This window comes from Podarcis raffonei, chromosome 8 (assembly GCF_027172205.1).
Source record: "Podarcis raffonei isolate rPodRaf1 chromosome 8, rPodRaf1.pri, whole genome shotgun sequence".
Classification (NCBI taxonomy): domain Eukaryota; kingdom Metazoa; phylum Chordata; class Lepidosauria; order Squamata; family Lacertidae; genus Podarcis; species Podarcis raffonei.
The window spans coordinates 3,035,711-3,056,028 of NC_070609.1; the positions used below are offsets into that span (position 1 = coordinate 3,035,711).

Genomic DNA, 20,318 nt, shown 5'->3' on the forward strand with positions numbered 1-20,318 from the left:
TGTTTAAAATGGGACTCCAGGGGTGGGGTGGGGGTTAAGTCCTGAGATTCAGAGAAATCTCAGTATATTGTTATATATTTGGAGGGCCAAGTTTGGCCGTGCCTGCCCTAAGAGGAAGGCACGCTTGGCAAACCCTCACTATGATCAACTCCCGCCAGGAAACCAATGTCCCCACTGTGGAAGGACGTGTGGACCCAGAATCGGCCTCCACAGCCACTTACAGACACACTGTTAAAACCGTGTTTATGGAAGACAATCTTGCTCAGCTACAAGGGATCGCAGAAGAAGACGCTTTTTCTCTTAGCTACAGAATTCCCAAGTGCTACGTTTCTCCATAACCCTCGATCAGTTTAGACACCCCTTCATGAACCTGTACCGGGGGTGAGACAAGCTAGAGCCATCAACGTCTCTCTAAGTTTTAATGTTTTAAAGTTATATTTTAATCTGGTTTTCCAAGTTGTATTTCAATCAATTTGTTTTTATATCGGTTGTTAGCCGCCCTGAGCCAGGTCTTGGCTGGGGAAGGCGGGGTATAAATAAAATTTTTATTGTTATTATATAATAATAATTTATTATTTATACCCCGCCCATCTGGCTGGGTTTCCCCAGCCACTCTGGGCGGCTTCCAAATGAATATTAAAAACAGTACAGCATCAAACATTAAAAACTTCCCTAAAGAGGGCTGCCTTCAGATGACTTTTAAAAGTAAAATAGTTGTTTATTGCTTTGACATCTGGTGGGAGGGCGTTCCACAGGGCAGGCGCCACCACCGAGAAGGCCCTATGTCTGGTTCCCTGTAACCTCACTTTTCGCAATGAGGGAACCGCCAGAAGGCCCTCGGCGCTGGATCTCAGTGTCCGGGCTGAACAATGGGGGTGGAGATGCTCCTTCAGGTATACTGGACTGAGGCCTCATGCATCTTGTGGCAGGTAAAGGGTAAAGGGACCCCTGACCATTAGGTCCAGTTGTGACCAACTCTGGGGTTGCGGCGCTCATCTCGCTTTATTGGCCGAGGGAGCCGGCGTACAGCTTCTGGGTCATGTGCCCAGCATGACTAAGTCGCTTCTGGCAAACCAGAGCAGTGCTTGGAAACGCCATTTACCTTCCTGCCGGAGCGGTACCTATTTATCTACTTGCACTTTGACGTGCTTTCAAACTGCTAGGTTGGCAGGAGCTGGGACCGAGCAACGGGAGCTCACCCCGTCGTGGGGATTCGAACCGCCGACCTTCTGATCGGCAAGCCCTAGGCTCTGTGGTTAAACCCACAGCGCCACCCACGTCCCATCTTGTGGCAAAGAGATCCACAAATCCATTGTACCCTGCTCAAAGGGAGAGTTCCCTTTTCACTCTCCTGCCTGGATGCCCGCATTGGTGTCTCACTTCACAAAGAGGAGAGAAATGACATCTCCCTGGACATTTTCCAACTCCACAATGCCCTTTTCTGAGGCCGGGCGACCGGGTCTCCCCCATTCCTCCCCACCGCCTCGCATCAACACAGCCTCCGGAGTTCTGCGTTCCCACGCCTGCAAGCGGGATTTGGAGAGGCACGCAGGCAACATGGCTGCGTTCCGCATCGTAAGTAGGTCACTTAACATTAGCCGTTTCTTTCCGGCCAGGCAGGCAGACAGGCTAGTTCTGGGCCATCTGCCAGGGCGCGGGGAGAGGGGGGGGAGGGGGGGCATGGCTACCCAGGGGACAGGTTCTGACAGCCTCTCTGCCTCCTTGCAAATAAGAAGAGCAACTCAGCAGCTTGGAGGGGGGATGCGTGCAGGAAGAAGGAAAAACAGAAGAGGAGGACGGTGCAGGGAGGCGAGGTGGAATATTCCACGAAAGTCTGGGCAAAGGCGGGATGGGTGGGAGAGCGCACCTGCCTTGCATCTAGAACGCCCCGGGTCCAGTCCCCGCTGGCAGCCTCTAGCTCCTGGTCTGAAATCCTAGGCAATTCTCTCTCAGTTCCTGCAGTCGCTACTGGAACAACAGAGTGGCATGCTCTAAGGTCGAGTCCCCTGTTCCTCTCAATTGTTAATGGAGAAACCTGAGAGCTCCCTTGGACAAAAAAACAAGGACACCAGCCAGGAATACCAGAGCAAAACAGCAGCCAGTAGGCTTGGTCTTGATTGAAGACTGTCGCGACAGGACTCCCACCTGCCACAAGGTGGAACAAGGTGGAAGCCCCAAACAAGAGAGAACCCAAACTTTTATTAGCTGGGTGGCGCTGTGGGTTAAACCACAGAGCCTCGGCCCTGCCGATCAGAAGGTCGGCGGTTCGAATCCCCGCAATGACGGGGTGAGCTCCTGTTGCTCGGTCCCTGCTCCTGCCAACCTAGCAGTTCGAAAGCACGTCAAAGTGCAAGTAGATAAATAGGTACTGCTCTGGCAGGAAGGTAAATGGCGTTTCCAAGCACTGCTCTGGTTTGCCAGAAGCGGCTTAGTCCTGCTGGCCACATGACCCAGAAGCTGTACGCCGGCTCCCTCGGCCAATAAAGTGAGATGAGCGCCGCAACCCCGGAGTTGGTCACAACTGGACCTAATGGTCAGGGGTCCCTTTACCGTTACCTAACCCCCATGTTACACCCCCCAAACTACATCACAGTTACATCATGAAAGGGGAGGTCTGGTGGCAGGAATCTGAGCATCCTGGACCCTGCCCCATGGTTCCCCTTGCCCTCCACCAAACACCCATCAAGTGTAACAAAAGAGATATTTACATTTCCCTGTTTCCCAGCCAAGTGAATCACATCTGTCAGGGAACTGCCATCAGTGCCGGAGGGAGAGAGCGAGCTCCAGAGGGATCCCAGAGAGCGTCCCGGGATTGGGAGAGGCAGCCCATCTTCTGGGGAAGGGAATCAGCTCAGCTCCGGTGGAGAAGGGGGGCAGATGGGGGAATCTGAGAGGGAGCCACATGACTCCTTGCCGGGGACCAGCGGGGGGAATCATAGAATCATAGAGAATCATAGAGAATCATAGAGTTGGAAGAGACCACAAGGGCCATCGAGTCCAACCCCCTGCCAAGCAGGAAACACCATCAGAGCACTCCTGACATATGGTTGTCAAGCCTCTGCTTAAAGACCTCCAAAGCAGGAGACTCCACCACACTCCTTGGCAGCAAATTCCACTGTCGAACAGCTCTTACTGTCAGGAAGTTCTTCCTAATGTTTAGGTGGAATCTTCTTTCCTGCAGTTTGGATCCATTGCTCCGTGTCCGCTTCTCTGGAGCAGCAGAAAACAACCTTTCTCCCTCCTCTATGTGACATCCTTTTATATATTTGAACATGGCTATCATATCACCCCTTAACCTCCTCTTCTCCAGGCTAAACATGCCCAGCTCCCTTAGCCGTTCCTCATAAGGCATCGTTTCCAGGCCTTTGACCATTTTGGTTGCCCTCCTCTGGACACGTTCCAGTTTGTCAGTGTCCTTCTTGAACTGTGGTGCCCAGAACTGGACACAGTACTCCAGGTGAGGTCTGACCAGAGCAGAATACAGTGCCACTATTACTTCCCTTGATCTAGATGCTATACTCCTATTGATGCAGCCCAGAATTGCATTGGCTTTTTTAGCTGCCGCGTCACACTGTTGGCTCATGTCAAGTTTGTGGTCAACCAAGACTCCTAGATCCTTTTCACATGTAGTGCTCTCAAGCCAGGTGTCACCCATCTTGTATTTGTGCCTCTCATTTTTTTTGCCCAAGTGCAATACTTTACATTTCTCCCTGTTAAAATTCAACTTGTTTGTTTTGGCCCAGTTCTCTAATCTGTCAAGGTCGTTTTGAAGTGTGATCCTGTCCTCCGCCGCCTACGCCCTCCTTGTGCAGAAGGCTTCCGCGCAGGGAGAGTAGGAGGAGACTGGGTGTGAAAGAACTTCTATGTTGGAAGAAATTTAAGAAACGCCCACTGACGGATTCTGCCAGCGACTGAGACAGCCACGAGAGAGTGGCTGTCCGGACAGGAAAGGTTCACTCAGGCAACCCAGCCAGGTGTTGGCACCGGCTTACGCACGAGCAACCCCTAGAACCATTACAACATCCTTTTGTCTTCATCTGGGATTGTTATTTCTGGAATGGCTACCTGTCTGGCACTCAGGTATCAGGATGCCAGGAGGGGTCAAGTTCACTGCATGTATGGTGTTAAAGGAAAACGTTATGAAAATGATGTATAGATGGTACTTAACCTCTGTAAAACTAGCAAAGATCTACCATAAAAGTGATAATCTATGTTGGAAATGCAAAGAAAAAGAAGGTGAAAGACTTCTGGGGAAAGATTTATAATGAATTGAAAAAAATGTTGAAATATACATTTATCAAGAAACCAGAAGCCTTTCTACTTGGAATAACAGGTTTGGAATTGCCCAAGAAAGATGTCAGATTGTTTTTGTATGCCACAACGGCAGCTAGAATTTTGTTGGCCAAAAATTGGAAATTACAAGACGTACCAACAGTGGAGGAATGGCAGATGAAGATGATGGACTTTTGGGAGCTAGCCGACCTGACCGGAAGAGTCCGCGACCAGAAGGAGGATGAGTACCAGGAGGAATGGAAGAAAATTAAAGACTATTTATCTAAATATGCTAAGATAATCTAAACAGAATTGCTTGCAAGTATCAGATTGGCCTAGGATTTAAATATGGGATGTTATAGAATAATGTGTTTAAAGTTAAAATGAAAAGAAAGAAAGATGTTAATTGACTATGTAAATTTTATGTGAAAATAGTTTTGGAAAACTGCTACAATGATATATATGGAAACTCAGCCAGGGGAATTTGAGGAAGTCACCTAACAATGTTAACAAAAGAGGAATTATTACAGTCAGGATCTATGTTCGTTCGTTTGTTTTTTGATGTTTTCTTTTTATATTTGTTGATATGTTTGCTATAAATTTGGAAAATTAATAAAATTTTTGGAAGGGGAAAAAAAGGAAGATGATCTCAGGGTCCGGGTAGGTTCATATGGAAAGAGGAGGTCCTTGAGGTATTGTGGTCCTGATCCGTTTAACATCCGCTGGCCCCCCAATCTTGGGGACAACCCGGCACCTCTGCCTCCATGTATTTGTCCAACTCTCGTTAAAGCTACCCATATTTGCTGGCCATCCTGTGGCAGAGAGTTCCGCAGGTTAACTAAACGTTAACCTTCCTTTTCTCTGACCTGAATCTTGCAACGTAAAATCCAGGAGTTCTGGTGTCACGAGCGAGGGAGGAAAAGGGGCTATTTTTTTCCATTCCAGGCATATCCAGCTGAGAAACGGCTGAGTTGTCGGCGTCACGGAATCGCTCCATCACTCTCAAAGGAGACGGAATGAGCCACCTGTTGGGTCTCTGACTGAGTCACTGTTCCTGTCAGGCGGCACATCCAGACAGGTGACTCACACAGACAGAGGGGGTGGGACGCTCTGGGGAGAAGTTGTTTTCGTCCTCACACACATCAGAAGCAACCAGTTTCGGGTTTTAAGGGTGACGAGGGACCGATAATTTCAACGCAGGGTAGATCAATCCCAACGCCGCCGTCTGAAGTTCAGCGAATGCTACCTGAAATCACTCCATGCTGGGGGTCATTAGAACAGAAATTGGAAATAAAACTGCCAATAACATAATGACTAATTCAGCCAGCTAGCCCTGGTGATTATCTAATGCTTATTAGATGGATTTCCCCTAAATTGATTTCTGAACTTTGAATTTTATTGTTATTCATGTTTTTATACTGTATTTTATGCTGCTTTTACAATAAATTTGTTGTTAGCTGCTCTGAGCCCGGTTTTTGAACCAGAAGGGCAGGGTATAAATAAAAATTATTATTATTATTATTATTATTATTATTATTATTATTATTATTATTATACTACAAATCTCCAGTGCGACTGCATTTGGAGAACTTTGCACATAATTCTGGTCGCCTCCCCTCAGAAAGGATATTCTAGAGTTGGGAAAGTTTCAGAAAAGGGCGACCAAAATGATGGAGGGAGTGGAGCGATTCCTCTGTGAAGAACAGTTGTAGTATTTGGGACTTTTTAGTTTAGATAAAAGGAGAAAGGGGCGACAAGATGGAAGTTTATTAAATCATGGCTGGAGCAGAGAAAGAGAGGTGTTTTTCTCCCTCTCTCCTCTAGAGGAGGCGCAATGAAGCTGAATGCTGAAATATTCAGGATATTCAGGTAGTACAAAGGAAATCTTCACAGAGCACGAACTATGGAACTCATTGCCACAGGAGGCAGTGATGGCCACCGACCTGGATAGCTTTAGAAGAGAATTAGACATGTTCATAGAGGAGGCAGCTATGCTTCTGAACACGAGTTGCTGGAAACCGAAGAGGAGAGTGTGGGATGTGAAACATGAGAGCAGTCAAGTACAACCTTCCTAGAGGGAACATGTTTACACATGGGGAGGAATGCTTGTCCAACCAGCAGGTAAGCTTCCTGTTTCCTTCTGGGCTGGGACAGACTTCCTCTGCATGTGACTAGAGGTGGGCGTGGCCTCACCTGTGCAGGTAATGACAAAAGCACAGGGCAGGGCAGCCATCTCTCTCTCTTTGACTACATGCATTGAAGAAGCAACATCTGCTTAGCCAAAGATGCTCTCTTGGCCTCCAGCCCAGAGAGGACAAAGGGACTGTCTCCTTATGAGATAGTTTCCCGGTGTATGTTACTTTTTTAAGCTAAGTCTGCCTTCTGGGATCCGACTGTGAACAGAATGTGAGTGAGTAAACTCTTTTTTTACTTTTATAGAAGACTGTGTCGTGTCTTATCTTTTATGAGGGTATAAGGGGGAAATACCAGAACAGCTTTGGTGAGCCTGAGCAAACGCATCCGCTGTGAGTTTAAAAAGGGGAATGTTACTCTGCTAAATTGTGAACTTGTTTACACAAGTTGGAAAGGCTATAATCAAACAATATATCCTCTCCTGCATCCCTGAACATTCCCACAGAGAAGGCACTTGTGTTCAAATCTGGTATAAGGGTTTCCCACTACAGTGGTACTTTGGGTTACATACGCTTCAGGTTACAGACGCTTCAGGTTACAGACTCCGCTAACCCAGAAATAGTACCTCTGGTTAAGAACTTTGCTTTAGGATGAGAACAGAAATCGTGCTCCGGCGGCGTGGCAGCAGGAGGGGGCCCCATTAGCAAAAGTGGTGCTTCAGGTTAAGAACAGTTTCAGGTTAAGAACGGACCTCCAGAACGAATTAAGTACTTAACCCGAGGTACCACTGTAGATGGGCCATTGACTCGCTCAAGTACCCAGGGCTCTTCTTATGGAACCTCCAGGTCCAGAGGCAGTCTATCAACATTCCTAGATTCCTAGATGTATTAGGCCACTGGATGCTGGACCAGATGGTTCCTTGGCATGATCCAACGGGCTTTTCTTATCTTCTTATCTTATCTTAAGCTCCCACTATACATTTTCTCTGTTCCTGCAGAGCTGCCTTCATAATTTAATAAGCCTCCGCCGTGTGCTCCCTGCCTGCCCCGATCAATGCCGCCTTCTCTCGGAAGGAGCAAGGAGACCCTGTTCCAATTAGTTTATTTAAGAGCCGGGCTATTATCAGGACCGATCGCAGCAGCTGCTTGTCTCTGATACGCTCTGCTCTCTCTCGGCTGCTGAAATCTGTTTTTTTGGTGGGGCATCTGTTTTATTTATGCTTATTCCTCTTCTAATGTTTAGCGTCCTATGGTTTTCCCCCAGCTGCCTCTCTAAGTCACCTTGAAGACTTTTTGCACGCTGTCAGAAATAAGGGGAGCAGGCTACACAACTTGGCCAGGAGGAAAGCGCCTTTGGGAGAGTCAACGTGGGAAGCTAGGGAGATCCTTCATGCTGAATCAGAACACTGGTCCATAAAGCCCAATACTGCCAACACGGACTGGCAGAAGCTGTCCGGGATTTCAGGAAGGAGCCTGTGCTGGTCCCATGGTTTTCCGTGAGGTGTGGTCTGAGTCCAGTCCGAGGTTGAGGGTGCAATATTGAGGCCGTCCATCAAAGCTGTAGCTGGGTCCAAGGCAGGGAGTCGGGCGAGGTCAGGAGATTCGGCAGGACAGGGTTCAGGCAGGAACTGGCTACCAACAATGTTGCTCCCGCAACTTGGGACTGGGGCTGGCTGGCTTTTATCTGCCCCAAGGCACAGGGCGGCCCCGATCCTCTGGTGACTCGCCTCTCCTGGCCTGGAGGCAAGCATTCCTCCTGCGGGAACTTAGTTCCCTCCGCCTCTCTGCCCTGAATCTCTGCAGCTCAGGAGAGGCTGGAGGGTTACCAGATCCAGAGGCAACCTCAGCCTCCCCGACGGGGCTGAGAGTGGAGCACCTGCAGGCAGTGGGTCCTCCATCACCTCAGGACAGGTGAGGACCCTTCAGGCTCAAGTCCGAACCCTGGCTCACCTGGTTCAGGAGGCGAAGAATCCTTTGCAGGCTGGGATTCCTCAGGTTCAGCCTCCGAGTCCGAATCCCAGGCCATCACAGAGCCTCTGCCATCGTTACCTGGAGATTCCAGCAGGAATTGAACTTGGAACCGTCCTTCTTGCAAGACAGATTCTCTGCCACTGAGCCACCGGTGCCCTGTGTGTGACTGTGCGCGTGTGTTCAGCAATTTCCCAGAAGCCGCGATCAAATTCCGTGCCTAAATCCAGCACCCTGATGAAGCTTGATACGGTGACCTGCATTAAAATCGTGCAAATCAAGGCCCTGATTGCCTTTGCATGAATTATCCTTCCTTTTCTTCTCAGCTTCTTTGCATAATTCATTTTGCCTCTGAAGCGCTAGGAGACGGAGAACCGCAGTCTCCTGACCCCCAACCACGAAGCTTACATAAACAGCTCCTCCTCAGGGCTTCTGAGATTCAAAGCCTGCTTCTGCAAACCTAAGGACTAGAAGCTTCGTGTTTTCTTTTTTTAAGGGACAGAGATCTTTCGGAAACCGAACTGCTGCGCTTGCCCCTCAAATCTTGGCATATGCCAACAGCATAAGAACATGGGTCTGGTTGCTAGCTCAGGCCAAGGGCCCACCTAGTCCAATATCCATAGCTGTCAACTTACAGATTTGAAAATAAGGGACCAGCAGCCTCGAAAATAAGGGATCAGCAACCAAAATAAGGGATTTTAGTCAACCAGCAGCCAAACGAAGCCTCAAGCGGTGGTTCCCACAGCGCAGCGACCCGGCAAAGGGGATGCAGCAAGGGAAACCACCATCACCTCTCCACTGGGAAGCGCTGAGCAAAGGCGAGTTCCCAGGCAACGCGGCCGATTTGATCGGCACAAGGCATGCAAGCTCCACCCCCCTGTCGTTCTTAGACTCCTTATTGGGTGAGCAATACAGTTGGAGCCTCCCTCCTCCCTGGCCGGCAGGGAAGGAGGGAGAGAAGCTGCTTCCTTTGAAACCCGGGAAATTTAAGGGACATCATCAATAAGGGACAGCAGCGGGACACAGCGCTGGGATAAGGGACTTTCCCGCCAAATAAGGGACGGCTGACAGCTTTGCCGATATCCTTTTCCAGGGGCAGAGTTGGTTAGAGCATGTGCTGATAACACCAGGTTGCAGGTTCAATCCCTGCATGTGTGGGATGCAATATCACCAAAGCAGTCAAATACAACATTTCCTGTTTGCCCAGGGTGGACACGCAGGGGAATGTCGCTCGAGCCAGAAGGGCTTCCTGCCACACCTGGTTGGGAGCATCCTTCCTCTGCATGTAACTCGCTCTACATGGGGCTGCCCTTGAGACTGACCCAGAAACTCCAGCAGGTGCAAAATACCGCGGCGAGACTCCTTACGGGGTCCTCGCTGGGGGGCACATTCACCCGGTGCTTTACCAGCTGCACTGACTCCCGGTGGAGTACCGGATCAGGTTTAAAGTGCTGGTTTTAACCTTTAAAGCCCAAACGGCCTAGGACCTTCATACCTACGGGACCGCCTTTCCTGGTATGCCCCGCGGAGGACCTTAAGGTCTGCAAATAATAACACCCTGAAGATCCCAGGCCCCAGAGAGATTAGACTGGCCTCGACCAGAGCCAAGGCCTTTTCGGCCGTGGCCCCGGCCTGGTGGAACGCTCTCTCACAAGAGACCAGGGCCCTGTGGGATTTGACATCTTTCCGCAGGGCCTGCAAGACGGAGCTGTTCCGCCAGGCCTTTGGTCGGGGTTCAGTCTGATTCTTTTCTTTCTGTATAAGAACAAGCATTAAAGAGGCCTCCTAGCCCGCTCACAGGTCCTTTATAAGACCAGTGGTAACAGTTGGCCCTGGAGAATATTAACCACTCTCAATTTTACCCGTGGACTGCCATCTGTCCAGATTTTAATTTGCTCTGAACTAATTTTAAGACGTATTTTAATGAATTGATTGCCTGTTTGTATGTTCTTATGTTCTTTGTATGCTGTGTTAGTTTTATGATGTTAGCCGCCCTGAGCCCGGCTGGGGTACAAATAAAAAATTATTTATTATTTACTTATGGTCTCATCTTCACAAGAAGATGAACCTTTCTCTGTAACTGTAACTACAAGCTCAAGCCTGTGAAGTGAATGTAAGAAACCTTATCATTACTTTCTAAAAGAAGACTTTGGTGTCGTTATTATTTTTAAGAGGGAACAAAAGGGGATTTGCCAGGGACAATCTAATCTGGAGAAGCCAGACTGGATTGCTTAACTCAAACGCTTCTAACAAATCCATCAACTAGCTTCCTGCAATATACAGGGGAATGCACTCTGCTACCAGCTCACTAGCGTGAGTGAGGAAGGATAATATTTAATCAATATATCCTCTCCTACTATCCTCAACTTTCCCACAGTTTGGGGCAGCTGCATATTCCTGCATTGCAGGGGGTTGGACTAGATGATCCTCAGGGTCCCTTCCTGTGGGAATGTTCAGGGATGCAGGACAGGATATATTGTTTGATTATAGCCTTTCCAACTTGTGTAAACAAGTGCACAATTTTAGCAGAGTAACATTCCCCTTTTTAAACTCACAGCAGATATGTTTGCTCAGGCTCGCTAAAGCCTCTATAATAACTGTTCTGGTATTTCCCCCTTATTCCCTCATAAAAGATAAGACACGACAGTCTTCTATAAAAGTATAAAAAGAGTTTACTCACTCACATTCTGTTCACAATTGGATCCCAGAAGGCAGGCTTAGCTTAGAAAAGTAACACACACCTGGAAACTATCTCATAAGGAGACAGTCCCTTTGTCCTCTCTGGGCTGGAGGCCAAGAGAGCATCTTTGGCTAAGCAGATGTTGCTTCTTCGATGCATGTAGTCAGAGAGAGAGAGATGGCTGCCCTGCCCTGTGCTTTTGTTGTTACCTGCACAGGTGAGGCCACGCCCACCTCTAGTCCCATGTAGAGGAAGTCTGTCCCAGCCCAGAAGGAAACAGGAAGTTTACCTGCTGGCTGGACAAACATCCCTCCCCATGTGTAAACATGTTCCCTCTAGGAAGGTTGTACTTGACTGCTCTTGTGTTTCACATCCCACACTTCCAACTCTGCAGTTCTATGATTCTATAATTCTATATGATTATTTCAGTGACCAAATACCCCAAAGAACCCGGGGATCAAGATAGATTGCCTCTAGACCTGCAGGTTCCGTAAGGAAATTTTAAAAAGCCTGGCTGCTGTATCAGGCCACTGGCTGTTCTCACAGGGGCCAAATTGATGCCCCAAAGGGAAGCAGGATACGACCACAGGAACACTCTCCTCTCCCGGGGTTTCCAGAAACTGCCATTCAGAAGTGTTCCACAGCATAGCCCTGTCCACAGTTCTTGGCATTTGCTGGATCCTTTCAGTGCTGACCGAAGCCAAAAATCCAGCTCACTGACCGCACAACCTGCCCTTCCCCTCCGGCAAGGATGAACCATCACAAACACGGAGATGTCTTTGAGATGAAAAGGACCCCGGAGCTCCCCTGCTACCGGATTTCCACTGATCGCAGCGTGGTTCCCCTGCTCCGGCAGCTTATGAATTATTCTCCTTCAGCCTCCAGAGGGGAGGATTTCAGAAGGTAAAACAGCAACTTTATCTGAGGCTGACTTCAAAAGGCAGGAGCTGGGCACCCAAAGCATGACGGGTACTTGCTGCTCTCGTTCGCAGGCTGCTGCGGTCGGCGGAGCCAAGGTGAAATCGCGCACGGCGGAAAGGGGAAAGCTGTGTTTCGGGGAAACTCAGCCAGCGTGGGGCACCCACAGGTTCTGACTGCGTGGCAGTTTTTTCGCCAGCAACGGCTTCTGTGCCTCTAAGCAGAAAAACCTGACCTTCTGCTGATGGCAAGAAGGGGCAAGGGCTTTCCTCTATGTTGCAAAAAGTGTCACCTCGAATAAGATTCGGGACAGGTAAAAGAAGCAACCTGTTCATGCAGCACAGAGTTAAACCGTGGAACTCACTGCCACAGGAAGCAGTGTAGGAATGATCACTGGGTTGCGGAGCACACTCCCGCCCGCGGGCAGCCTCAGCTGTCTGCACGCATGACCTTGGTGTGCAGAGCACACTCCCCTCACAGATAAGGCCACAGTTGTCTGAACATCTTGCCCTCTGTCTAACCTTTTGCGGTCTCAGTAGTCTGCCGTGTCCGGTCTGTGACCCTTGTCTCTGAGACCTTTCACCAGTGCAAGGGGAAAATGACGGGGTGGAAACAGGTGCCAAAATAACTTTGTACCACCCCACAATCTCGGGACTGGAAGATGTGTAAAGGTCACAGCCCAAAAATGTACCATATTTTTCACTCCATAAGGTGCCCCGGACCATAGGGCACACCTAGTTTTTAGAGGGGGAAATCATGGGGGAAATTCCGCTTCTCCCAGAGCTGCTGGAGCTGCTGGGGGAAGCCCGGGTTCCCCCCACCCCAGCCCCAAAGAGCAAAGAAGCCAGGACAATTTTCGTGGCGATTTGAACCGCCGACCTTCTGATCGGCAAGTCCTAGGCTCTGTGGTTTAACCTACAGCGCCACCCGCGTCTCTTAGTCAGGTAGTCGGTCTCTAAGGTGCTACTAGACAATTTATTTATATATTTTTTATTTCGACTATGTGAACAGCGTCTCACATCAAATGCGACTCTATGAATGAAAAACAGAGATGCTATATAGGTACCTTTGTTATCCATGAAAATCTTTCGGTAAAAGCACACACACACACACACACACACACACACATATATATATCCTCTCCTAATGTCTAAATCCTCTCACTCATATGCCGCCTCTCCTCATTTAACTGCCAGAGATTTTCCCCGACTCTCAACAAGAACTGCCGCTCTCGGGAACCCCGCGATGCTTACCTGTAGACTAAGGTATCATCCGAGGAGCTGTTGTATTGGATCTGGTACATCCGAATACCGGGCACGTGCCACTGGGGGTACCAGCGGATCAGCACCGAGGAGGCCGACACCTCCGAGGCCGCCACCCCCTTGTCCTGAGAGGCCCCCGTTTCGTTGGCACCGGCGGGGAGGGCGCCCTTAGCCGGAGTCAAGATGTCTGAGGGCCCTGCCGCCTCGGGGAGTTTGGGGGCTGTGCCGTTGGCGAGATGCGGCAAAGGGTTTACCACCAGCTCGATGGACGTGGTGGCCTCGCCGGCGGCGTTGGAGGCGATGCAGGTGAAGGCCCCGGTGTCCTGGACGGTGGCGATGAGCACCTCGAGTGTGCCGTTCTCGTAGGACGTCGTTCGAGAGGTGTTGGCCACCACTTTGCCTTCCGGCGAGACCCAGTGGATGGAGGGCTCGGGGTCGCCCACACCGCGGCACCGGAGAACGGCCTCCTCGCCTTCCGTCACCACCAGCCGGCCGGTGTAGCGGGTGATGACGGGCGGCTCGCAGATGAACTCCTCCTCAGGGATGGTCCAGAAGTATTTCCCTAGCAGGTCCGGCGGAGAGGCGCAGGTCTCCAAGTCGTCTTCGCGGGTGAGCCTCCGCAGCCAAAGCAGCTCGCAGTTGCAGTGCAGAGGGTTGCCGCCGAAACTGAGGACCAGCGAGGACAGAGGAGACCCCTTGGATTTGGCGTAGACGGGGATGCGAAGGAAGAGAGGGTCCGGGGGAATCTTCTTGAGCTTGTTGGACGTCATGTCCAAGCGGGCCAGCTTGAGAAGGTTCGTGAAGACCCCCTCGGGGACGTAGTCGATCAGGTTGTGGTCCAAGTTGAGGGAGTTGACGTTGTTGAGCCGGCGGATGGTGTCCCAAGGGACTTGCACCAGGTTGTTGTAGGAGAGGTCCAGGTCTTCCAGGGTGCCGGCGAAGTCGTCGAAGGCTCCTGGAGAGATGTCCTGGAGTTGGTTGTTGCTGAGGATGAGGTGGCGCAGGTTGGGCAAGCCCTTCAGCTGCTCGGCGCCGATCAACAGCAGGCGGTTGTTGTCCAGGTGTAGCGCGCGGAGGCTGCGGAGGTCGGCGAAGGCGTAGGGCAGGATGTGGCTGATGGTGTTGCGGGAGAGAGTGAGGTGGACCAAGCTGGTCATGTTGGAGAAGTCCTTGCGGCGGACGACGGTGATGAAGTTGTCCGTCAGGCGCAGCTCCACCGTCCGCCGGTCGATGACGGTGGGCACAAAGAGGAGGCCGGTCCGGGTGCAGAGGATGGCCAGGGAGGGAGAGAGGTTCTGGCACATGCAGCGCTTGGGGCACACCTGGGCACGGGCCAGGCTGGTGCTGAGCACCACCAGGACGCAGAGCAGGAGCCGCTCCATGGTGCTGCCGTCAGAGAGAGGAACTGCAGAGAAAACGAAGGGAGGGGAGAGGGGAGAAGTTAGAAGGGGTCAACACCATGGCAGCTCACAGGACTTTAGAAGGAAGAGAGCTCAGCTGGGTCGCATAATTAATAATAATAATAATAATAATAATAATAATAATAATAATAATACTCTGGGCAGCTCCCAACAGAATATTAAAAACGATAAAACATCAGACATTAAATAAATAAATAAATAAATAAATAAATAATTTATTTATTTATTTATTTATTTATTTATTTATTTATTTATTTATACCCCGCCCATCTGGCTGGGTCCCCCCAGCCACTCTGGGCGGCTTCCAACAGAACACTAAAATTCAATAACCTATTCAACATTAAAAGCTCCCCTAAACAGGGCTGCCTTCAGATGTCTTCTGAAAGTTTGGTCGTTATTTTTCTCTTTGACATTTGATGGGAGGGCGTTCCACAGGGCAGGTGCTACCACTGAGAAGGCCCTCTGCCTGGTTCCCTGCAACTTCACTTCTCGCAGTGAGGGACCCACCAGAAGGCCCTTGGATCTGGACCTCAGTTTCTGGGCTGAACGAAGGGGGTGGAGATGCTCCTTCAGTATTCCAGAGTTTTAGGGGTGGAAGGTTCCCCCAAGAATCATCTATTCCAACCTTCTGCAATGAATCACAGCTATAGGTTCGCTTAAAGATGGCATCCAACCTCTGCTTAACAACCTCCAATGATTTGTAGAACCGTACGGTTGGAAGGGACCCCAAACGTCATCCACTCGGACCCCTTTGCAATGTGGGAATCAAAGCCAAAGAATCGTATCCATCCAAGCTCTGCTTAAAAAGCTCCAAATTGTTCTATATTATCCCAAAGGGGGGAGGTTTCTACACCAGCCAGAGGGACAGAGTTTTTTCTGTTGCTTAAATGTTACAGTAAAATGGGCCTCTCTTTGGAATGTCTGATTTGGCGGGTAAAAGATAAGAACAAGGTTGAATGGATGTTATTGTGGCCCCAGACGGGGGGAGACTGAAGACAAGGAGGCGAGTTGAAAGGGAGGAGGGTAACGCAGGAGACAAAGCCCCATCTTAATGCTATTAGTATAAATCACATGTTTTACATGTGAACACGTGTCGAGGTTCATAGCGTGGGGAGGCTGGTGCAGGAAGGAAAGGGGGGGCAAGCCCATGTAAGGACATAGGAAGTTGCCATAACTTTTGGTTTACAAGAAATCAGGTGGTATTGTATTCTGCAAATCTATAAAAAGGGGACGCACCCTGACTGGGTGTGCAGGTTGCGAACTTATTGCCCTGTACCTTTGTTCTGCATATATGCACTTCAAATAAAATCCTGTTAATAATCTGCAAGGACGTTTTGCCGCTTTGTGTGAATCTGTGTTTCGGGGACTCAATAGCAGATGTGGTTGGTCCTTCACAACTAATGATAGAATTGCACAGCTGAAAGGGACCCAAAGGCCATCTATTCAACCCACTGCAATGCAAGCAGCACAGCTAATCACAGTCAGGCCAAAAACTGGGAGCCTCTCAGTGGAAAATAGCCCCAAATCTTACACTGGGCGCTTGTTATCACTCACTCTGGAATTTAGCTATAAGGGATAATTTGAGGTTTCAGCAGGGACTAGAAAATGCATGCACTTTTTATACAATTGAATATACAGTGAGGTCCTGATTTTCGAGCCAACACTCATCACAGCCTGGCAAAAATATTCCCCACTTGGCCTTTGTTATTTTAACTCATGAGCAACTGTACTCATCCTATATCCCTGTTTGACAGCTTTGTTTTTCATTTTCAAAATTTTCATCTGTTGTTATACCGTATTTTTCGCCCCATAGGACGCACTTTTTCCCCTCCAAAAATGAAGGGGAAATGTGTGTGCGTCCTATGGGGCGAATGCAGGCTTTCGCTGAAGCCTGGAGAGCGAGAGGCATCGGTGCGCACCGACCCCTCTCGCTCTCCAGGCTTCAGGAAGCTATCCGCAAGCCTTGCAAGCCTGGCGGGAGGTCTCGCGGGCTCACAAGGCTTGTGGGCTGCAGCCTGCAGCCCCTGCAAGTGTCCGCAAGCCTTGCGCGCCTGGCGGGAGGTCCCAACGGGCGCGCGAGGCTTGGGGCGGCAGCCTGCCGCCCGAAGCACGCGGAGCCCTCCGGAGGGCTCCCCGTGCTTTGGGCGAGCGTCCGCAAGCCTTGCGTGCCCGGCGGGAGGTCCCGCCGAGCGCGTGAGGCTTGGGGTGGCAGCCTGTCACCCGAAGCACGGGGAGCCCTCCGGAGGGCTCCCCGTGCTTCGGGCGAGTGTTCGCAAGCCTTGCGCGCCCGGCGGGAGGTCCCGCCGGGCGCGCAAGACTTGGGGCGGCAGCCTGCAGCCCGAAGCATGCAGAGCCCTCCGGAGGGTGCCCCGTGCTTCCGGCAGGTGTGCACAAGGTTTGAGGCAGCAGCCGCGGCTGGGGGGGGATTTTTTTTTCATTCCCCCCCAAAAAAAACAAGGTGCGTCCTATGGGCCGGTGCGCCCTATAGGACGAAAAATACGGTAACCCTACTCTCTGTTTTATACACATTACAAAAGAAAACTTCAAAACTTTACCAAAAAACATTTTAATAGAGAGAAGAGCCCAGCTGGTTCATAGAGTTGGAAGGGATTCAAAGGGTCATTGTCATTTATTATTTTTTTCCTATTTATTGTATTTGTATTCCAGCCTTCACCCACAGATCTCAGGGCCCTTTGCAGCAGCATAAAAATACAAGATAAAAACACAAAATACAGAATCAGTTTCAAAAACGGCACTTTGAATTGGGCCCGGAAACTAATCGGCAGCCAGTGCAGTCAGGTCAGGATTGGTGCAATATGCTCAGACCGTCTTGACCCCGTAAGCAACCTGGCCGCTGAATTCTGCACCAGCTGAAGTTTCCGAACTGTCTTCATGGGCAGCCCCATGTATAACGCATTGCAGTAATCTAACCAGAGCATGGACAACATAAGTCAAACTATCCCTGTCCAGATAGGGGCGCACCTGGGACACCAGCCAAAGCTGATGGAAGGCCACTGAGGCCATCTGAGCCTCAAGCGACAGGAAAGGGTCCAGGACAGGGGTCAACAAACTTACCGCACCTCGGGCCGGTGTCTCCAGCGCCGATTGCGCGGCGGGCCGGATGCTAGGGGAGCGCATGCCCAAATGCGTGCACATACGCTATTTCCGGCGCACTTCCGGGTCAGAGGAGCACTGGAAATAGCTTGTGTGCATGTGCACGGGCCTCCTCCGACCCGGATGTGCACCGGAAATAATGCCTGCGCATGCGCAAATAATGCTTTCGCATGCACACAAGCTATTTCCAGTGCTCCTCCGAACCGGAAGTGGGCAGCCGCGCAGCGCAGCGCCAGTAAGAGCGGGCGATGGAGGTTGCTGCGGGCTGGATAAACGAGTCCCTCAGGCCTTATCCGGCCCACGAGCCTTAGTTTGGAGACCCCGGTCCAGAAGGACCCCCAAGCTAAGCACCTGCTCTTTCAGAGGGAGTGTGTAACCCCATCAAGAGCAGGTGACCTCCCATCCATGCGATAGGGAAAGTTCTCCCTGATATTTACAGTGGTCCCTTCGTTCTCAAACGCCTTGGCGCTCAAACAACTTGGAACTCAAACACTGCAAACCCGGAAGTAAGTGTTCCAGTTTGTGAACATCTTTCGGAAGCCGAACGTGCTCCGTTTTGAGTACCACGCTTCTGTTTTGAGTGTTACATTTCCGATTTGAGCACCACACTTCGGTTTTGAGTGTTACGCTGAGCTCTGGTCTGTTTTTGCTATTTATTTTGCAGTTTTGTTTTCGCAGCTCTTTTTGTTTTGTTTTTGTGATTGTGTGGAACCCCGTTTTATTGCTTTCGTTTTATGGATCAATGGTCTTGTTAGATAGTAAAATTCATGTTAAATTGCTGTTTTAGGGGTTGTTTTTAAAAGTCTGGAACAGATTAATCCGTTTTGCATTACTTTCTATGGGAAAGCGTGCCTTGGTTTTGGAATGCTTTGGTTTCGGAACGGACTTCTGGCACGGATTGGGTTTGAGAACCAAGGTACCGCTGTAGTCGGAATCTCGTTTCTTACTCCACCTTCCATGTGGCAGCCCTTCAGATATTTGAAGGCAGCTGGATGTGGGTGGCGCTGTGGGTTAAACCACAGAGCCTAGGGGTTGCCGATCAGAAGGTCGGTGGTTCGAATCCCCGTGACGGGGTGAGCTCCCGTTGCTCGGTCCCTGCTCCTGCCAACCTAGCAGTTCGAAAGCACCTCAAAGTGCAAGTAGATAAATAGGTACTGCTCCGGCGGGAAGGTAAACAGCGTTTCCGTGCACTGCTCTGGTTTGCCAGAAGCGGCTTAGTCATGCTGGCCACATGACCCGGATAAACTGTCTACAGACAAACGTCGGCTCTCTGTGCCAGTAAAGCAAGATGAGCGCTGCAACCCCAGAGTCAGTCACGACTGGACCTAATGGTCAGGGGCATAGCTTTCAACTTACAGATTTGAAAATAAGGGACCAGCAGCCTCGAAAATAAGGAATCAGCAGCCTAAATAAGGGATTTTCCAAGTACAGGTATGTACAACTTCTGAGCCCCTCTGAGCCAAAGGCAGAAAGCCCAGCTAGAGACCAAACGAAGCCTCAAGCGGTGGTTCCCACAGCGCAGCAACCCGGCAAAGGGGATGCAGCAAGGATAACCACCGTCACCTCTCCGCTGGGAAGCGCTGAGCAAAGGCGAGTCCCCAGGCAACGCAGCCGATTTGATCGGCACAAGGCATGCAAGCTCCACCCCCAGGTCGTTCTTAGACTCCTTACTGGGTGAGCAACGCAGCCAAGCAACACAGTTGGAGCCTCCCTCCTCCCTGGCCGGCAGGGAGGGAGGGAGAGGAGCTGCTTCCTTTGAAACCCGGGAAATTTAAGGGACATCATCAATAAGGGACAGCAGCGGGACACGGCGCCAAATAAGGGACGCTTGACAGCTATGGTCAGGGGTCCCTTTACCTTTACCTATCCCAGCCATCTTCTGTCCCAGCCACACCCTGGAGCGTTCTGCATGCCAAGCAAGTGTTCCACTCTTTAGAAAGGCAGAGAAGGGGCGGTTGAGGCGTTCCTGCACTTTCATCCCAGACATCCATTTAGCAGCTCTATTTCTCTTTCCCAAGAATCTGCGTAATCCTTTTCTAAAGCCATGGGAGCCAGAGGCCATCAACACATCTTGTCATAATGGAATCCCGTAACTTAATTACGTTTCGGGTAGAGAAATTCTACTTTATGCCTGTCCTGAACCCGCCGTTGCTTCAGTTCTGCCGCGTGACCCTGAGGTCTAGCATTATCAAAGAGGGAGAGAGGAAAATTCCTTCTACTCCACATCATTTACAATTTGACAAAGCTCTCATCTCCGGCTTTTTATATCTTTCCACACACACACAAACCTGACGCTTCCTCTAGCCTGCTTTTCTGAATTGCTAAATTGGATTTCAAGATTCACTCCTATTGACACGGCTCTCCATTCAAAACGTTTGTTTATCCCGCAACGCTCATTCCTCTCATCCCATCTGCAGGGCCTTGACATCATTGGCAACGCTTTTCAAACCGGCAAACAGCGGAGCGCAAACAGAGGCATGGAACAATCGCCAGGTGTGACCTTCACCGATCGATTCCCCGACACACCTCTCCCACAACACCCAGTGCAATT

At 50.3% G+C, this 20,318-nt stretch overlaps 1 protein-coding gene across 1 annotated transcript in view; it reads right to left on the reverse strand.

The window, feature by feature from the left end:
- LOC128418204 (leucine-rich repeat and fibronectin type III domain-containing protein 1-like protein) overlaps positions 1 to 20,318 on the reverse strand; it is a 68,792-nt gene that overhangs the window by 19,024 nt on the left and 29,450 nt on the right. The window contains exon 2 of the mRNA XM_053397662.1: positions 13,224 to 14,637. Coding sequence (XP_053253637.1) covers positions 13,224 to 14,614 — 1,391 coding nt within the window. The 5' untranslated portion in view covers positions 14,615 to 14,637. The remainder of the gene's footprint in view (positions 1 to 13,223; positions 14,638 to 20,318) is intronic.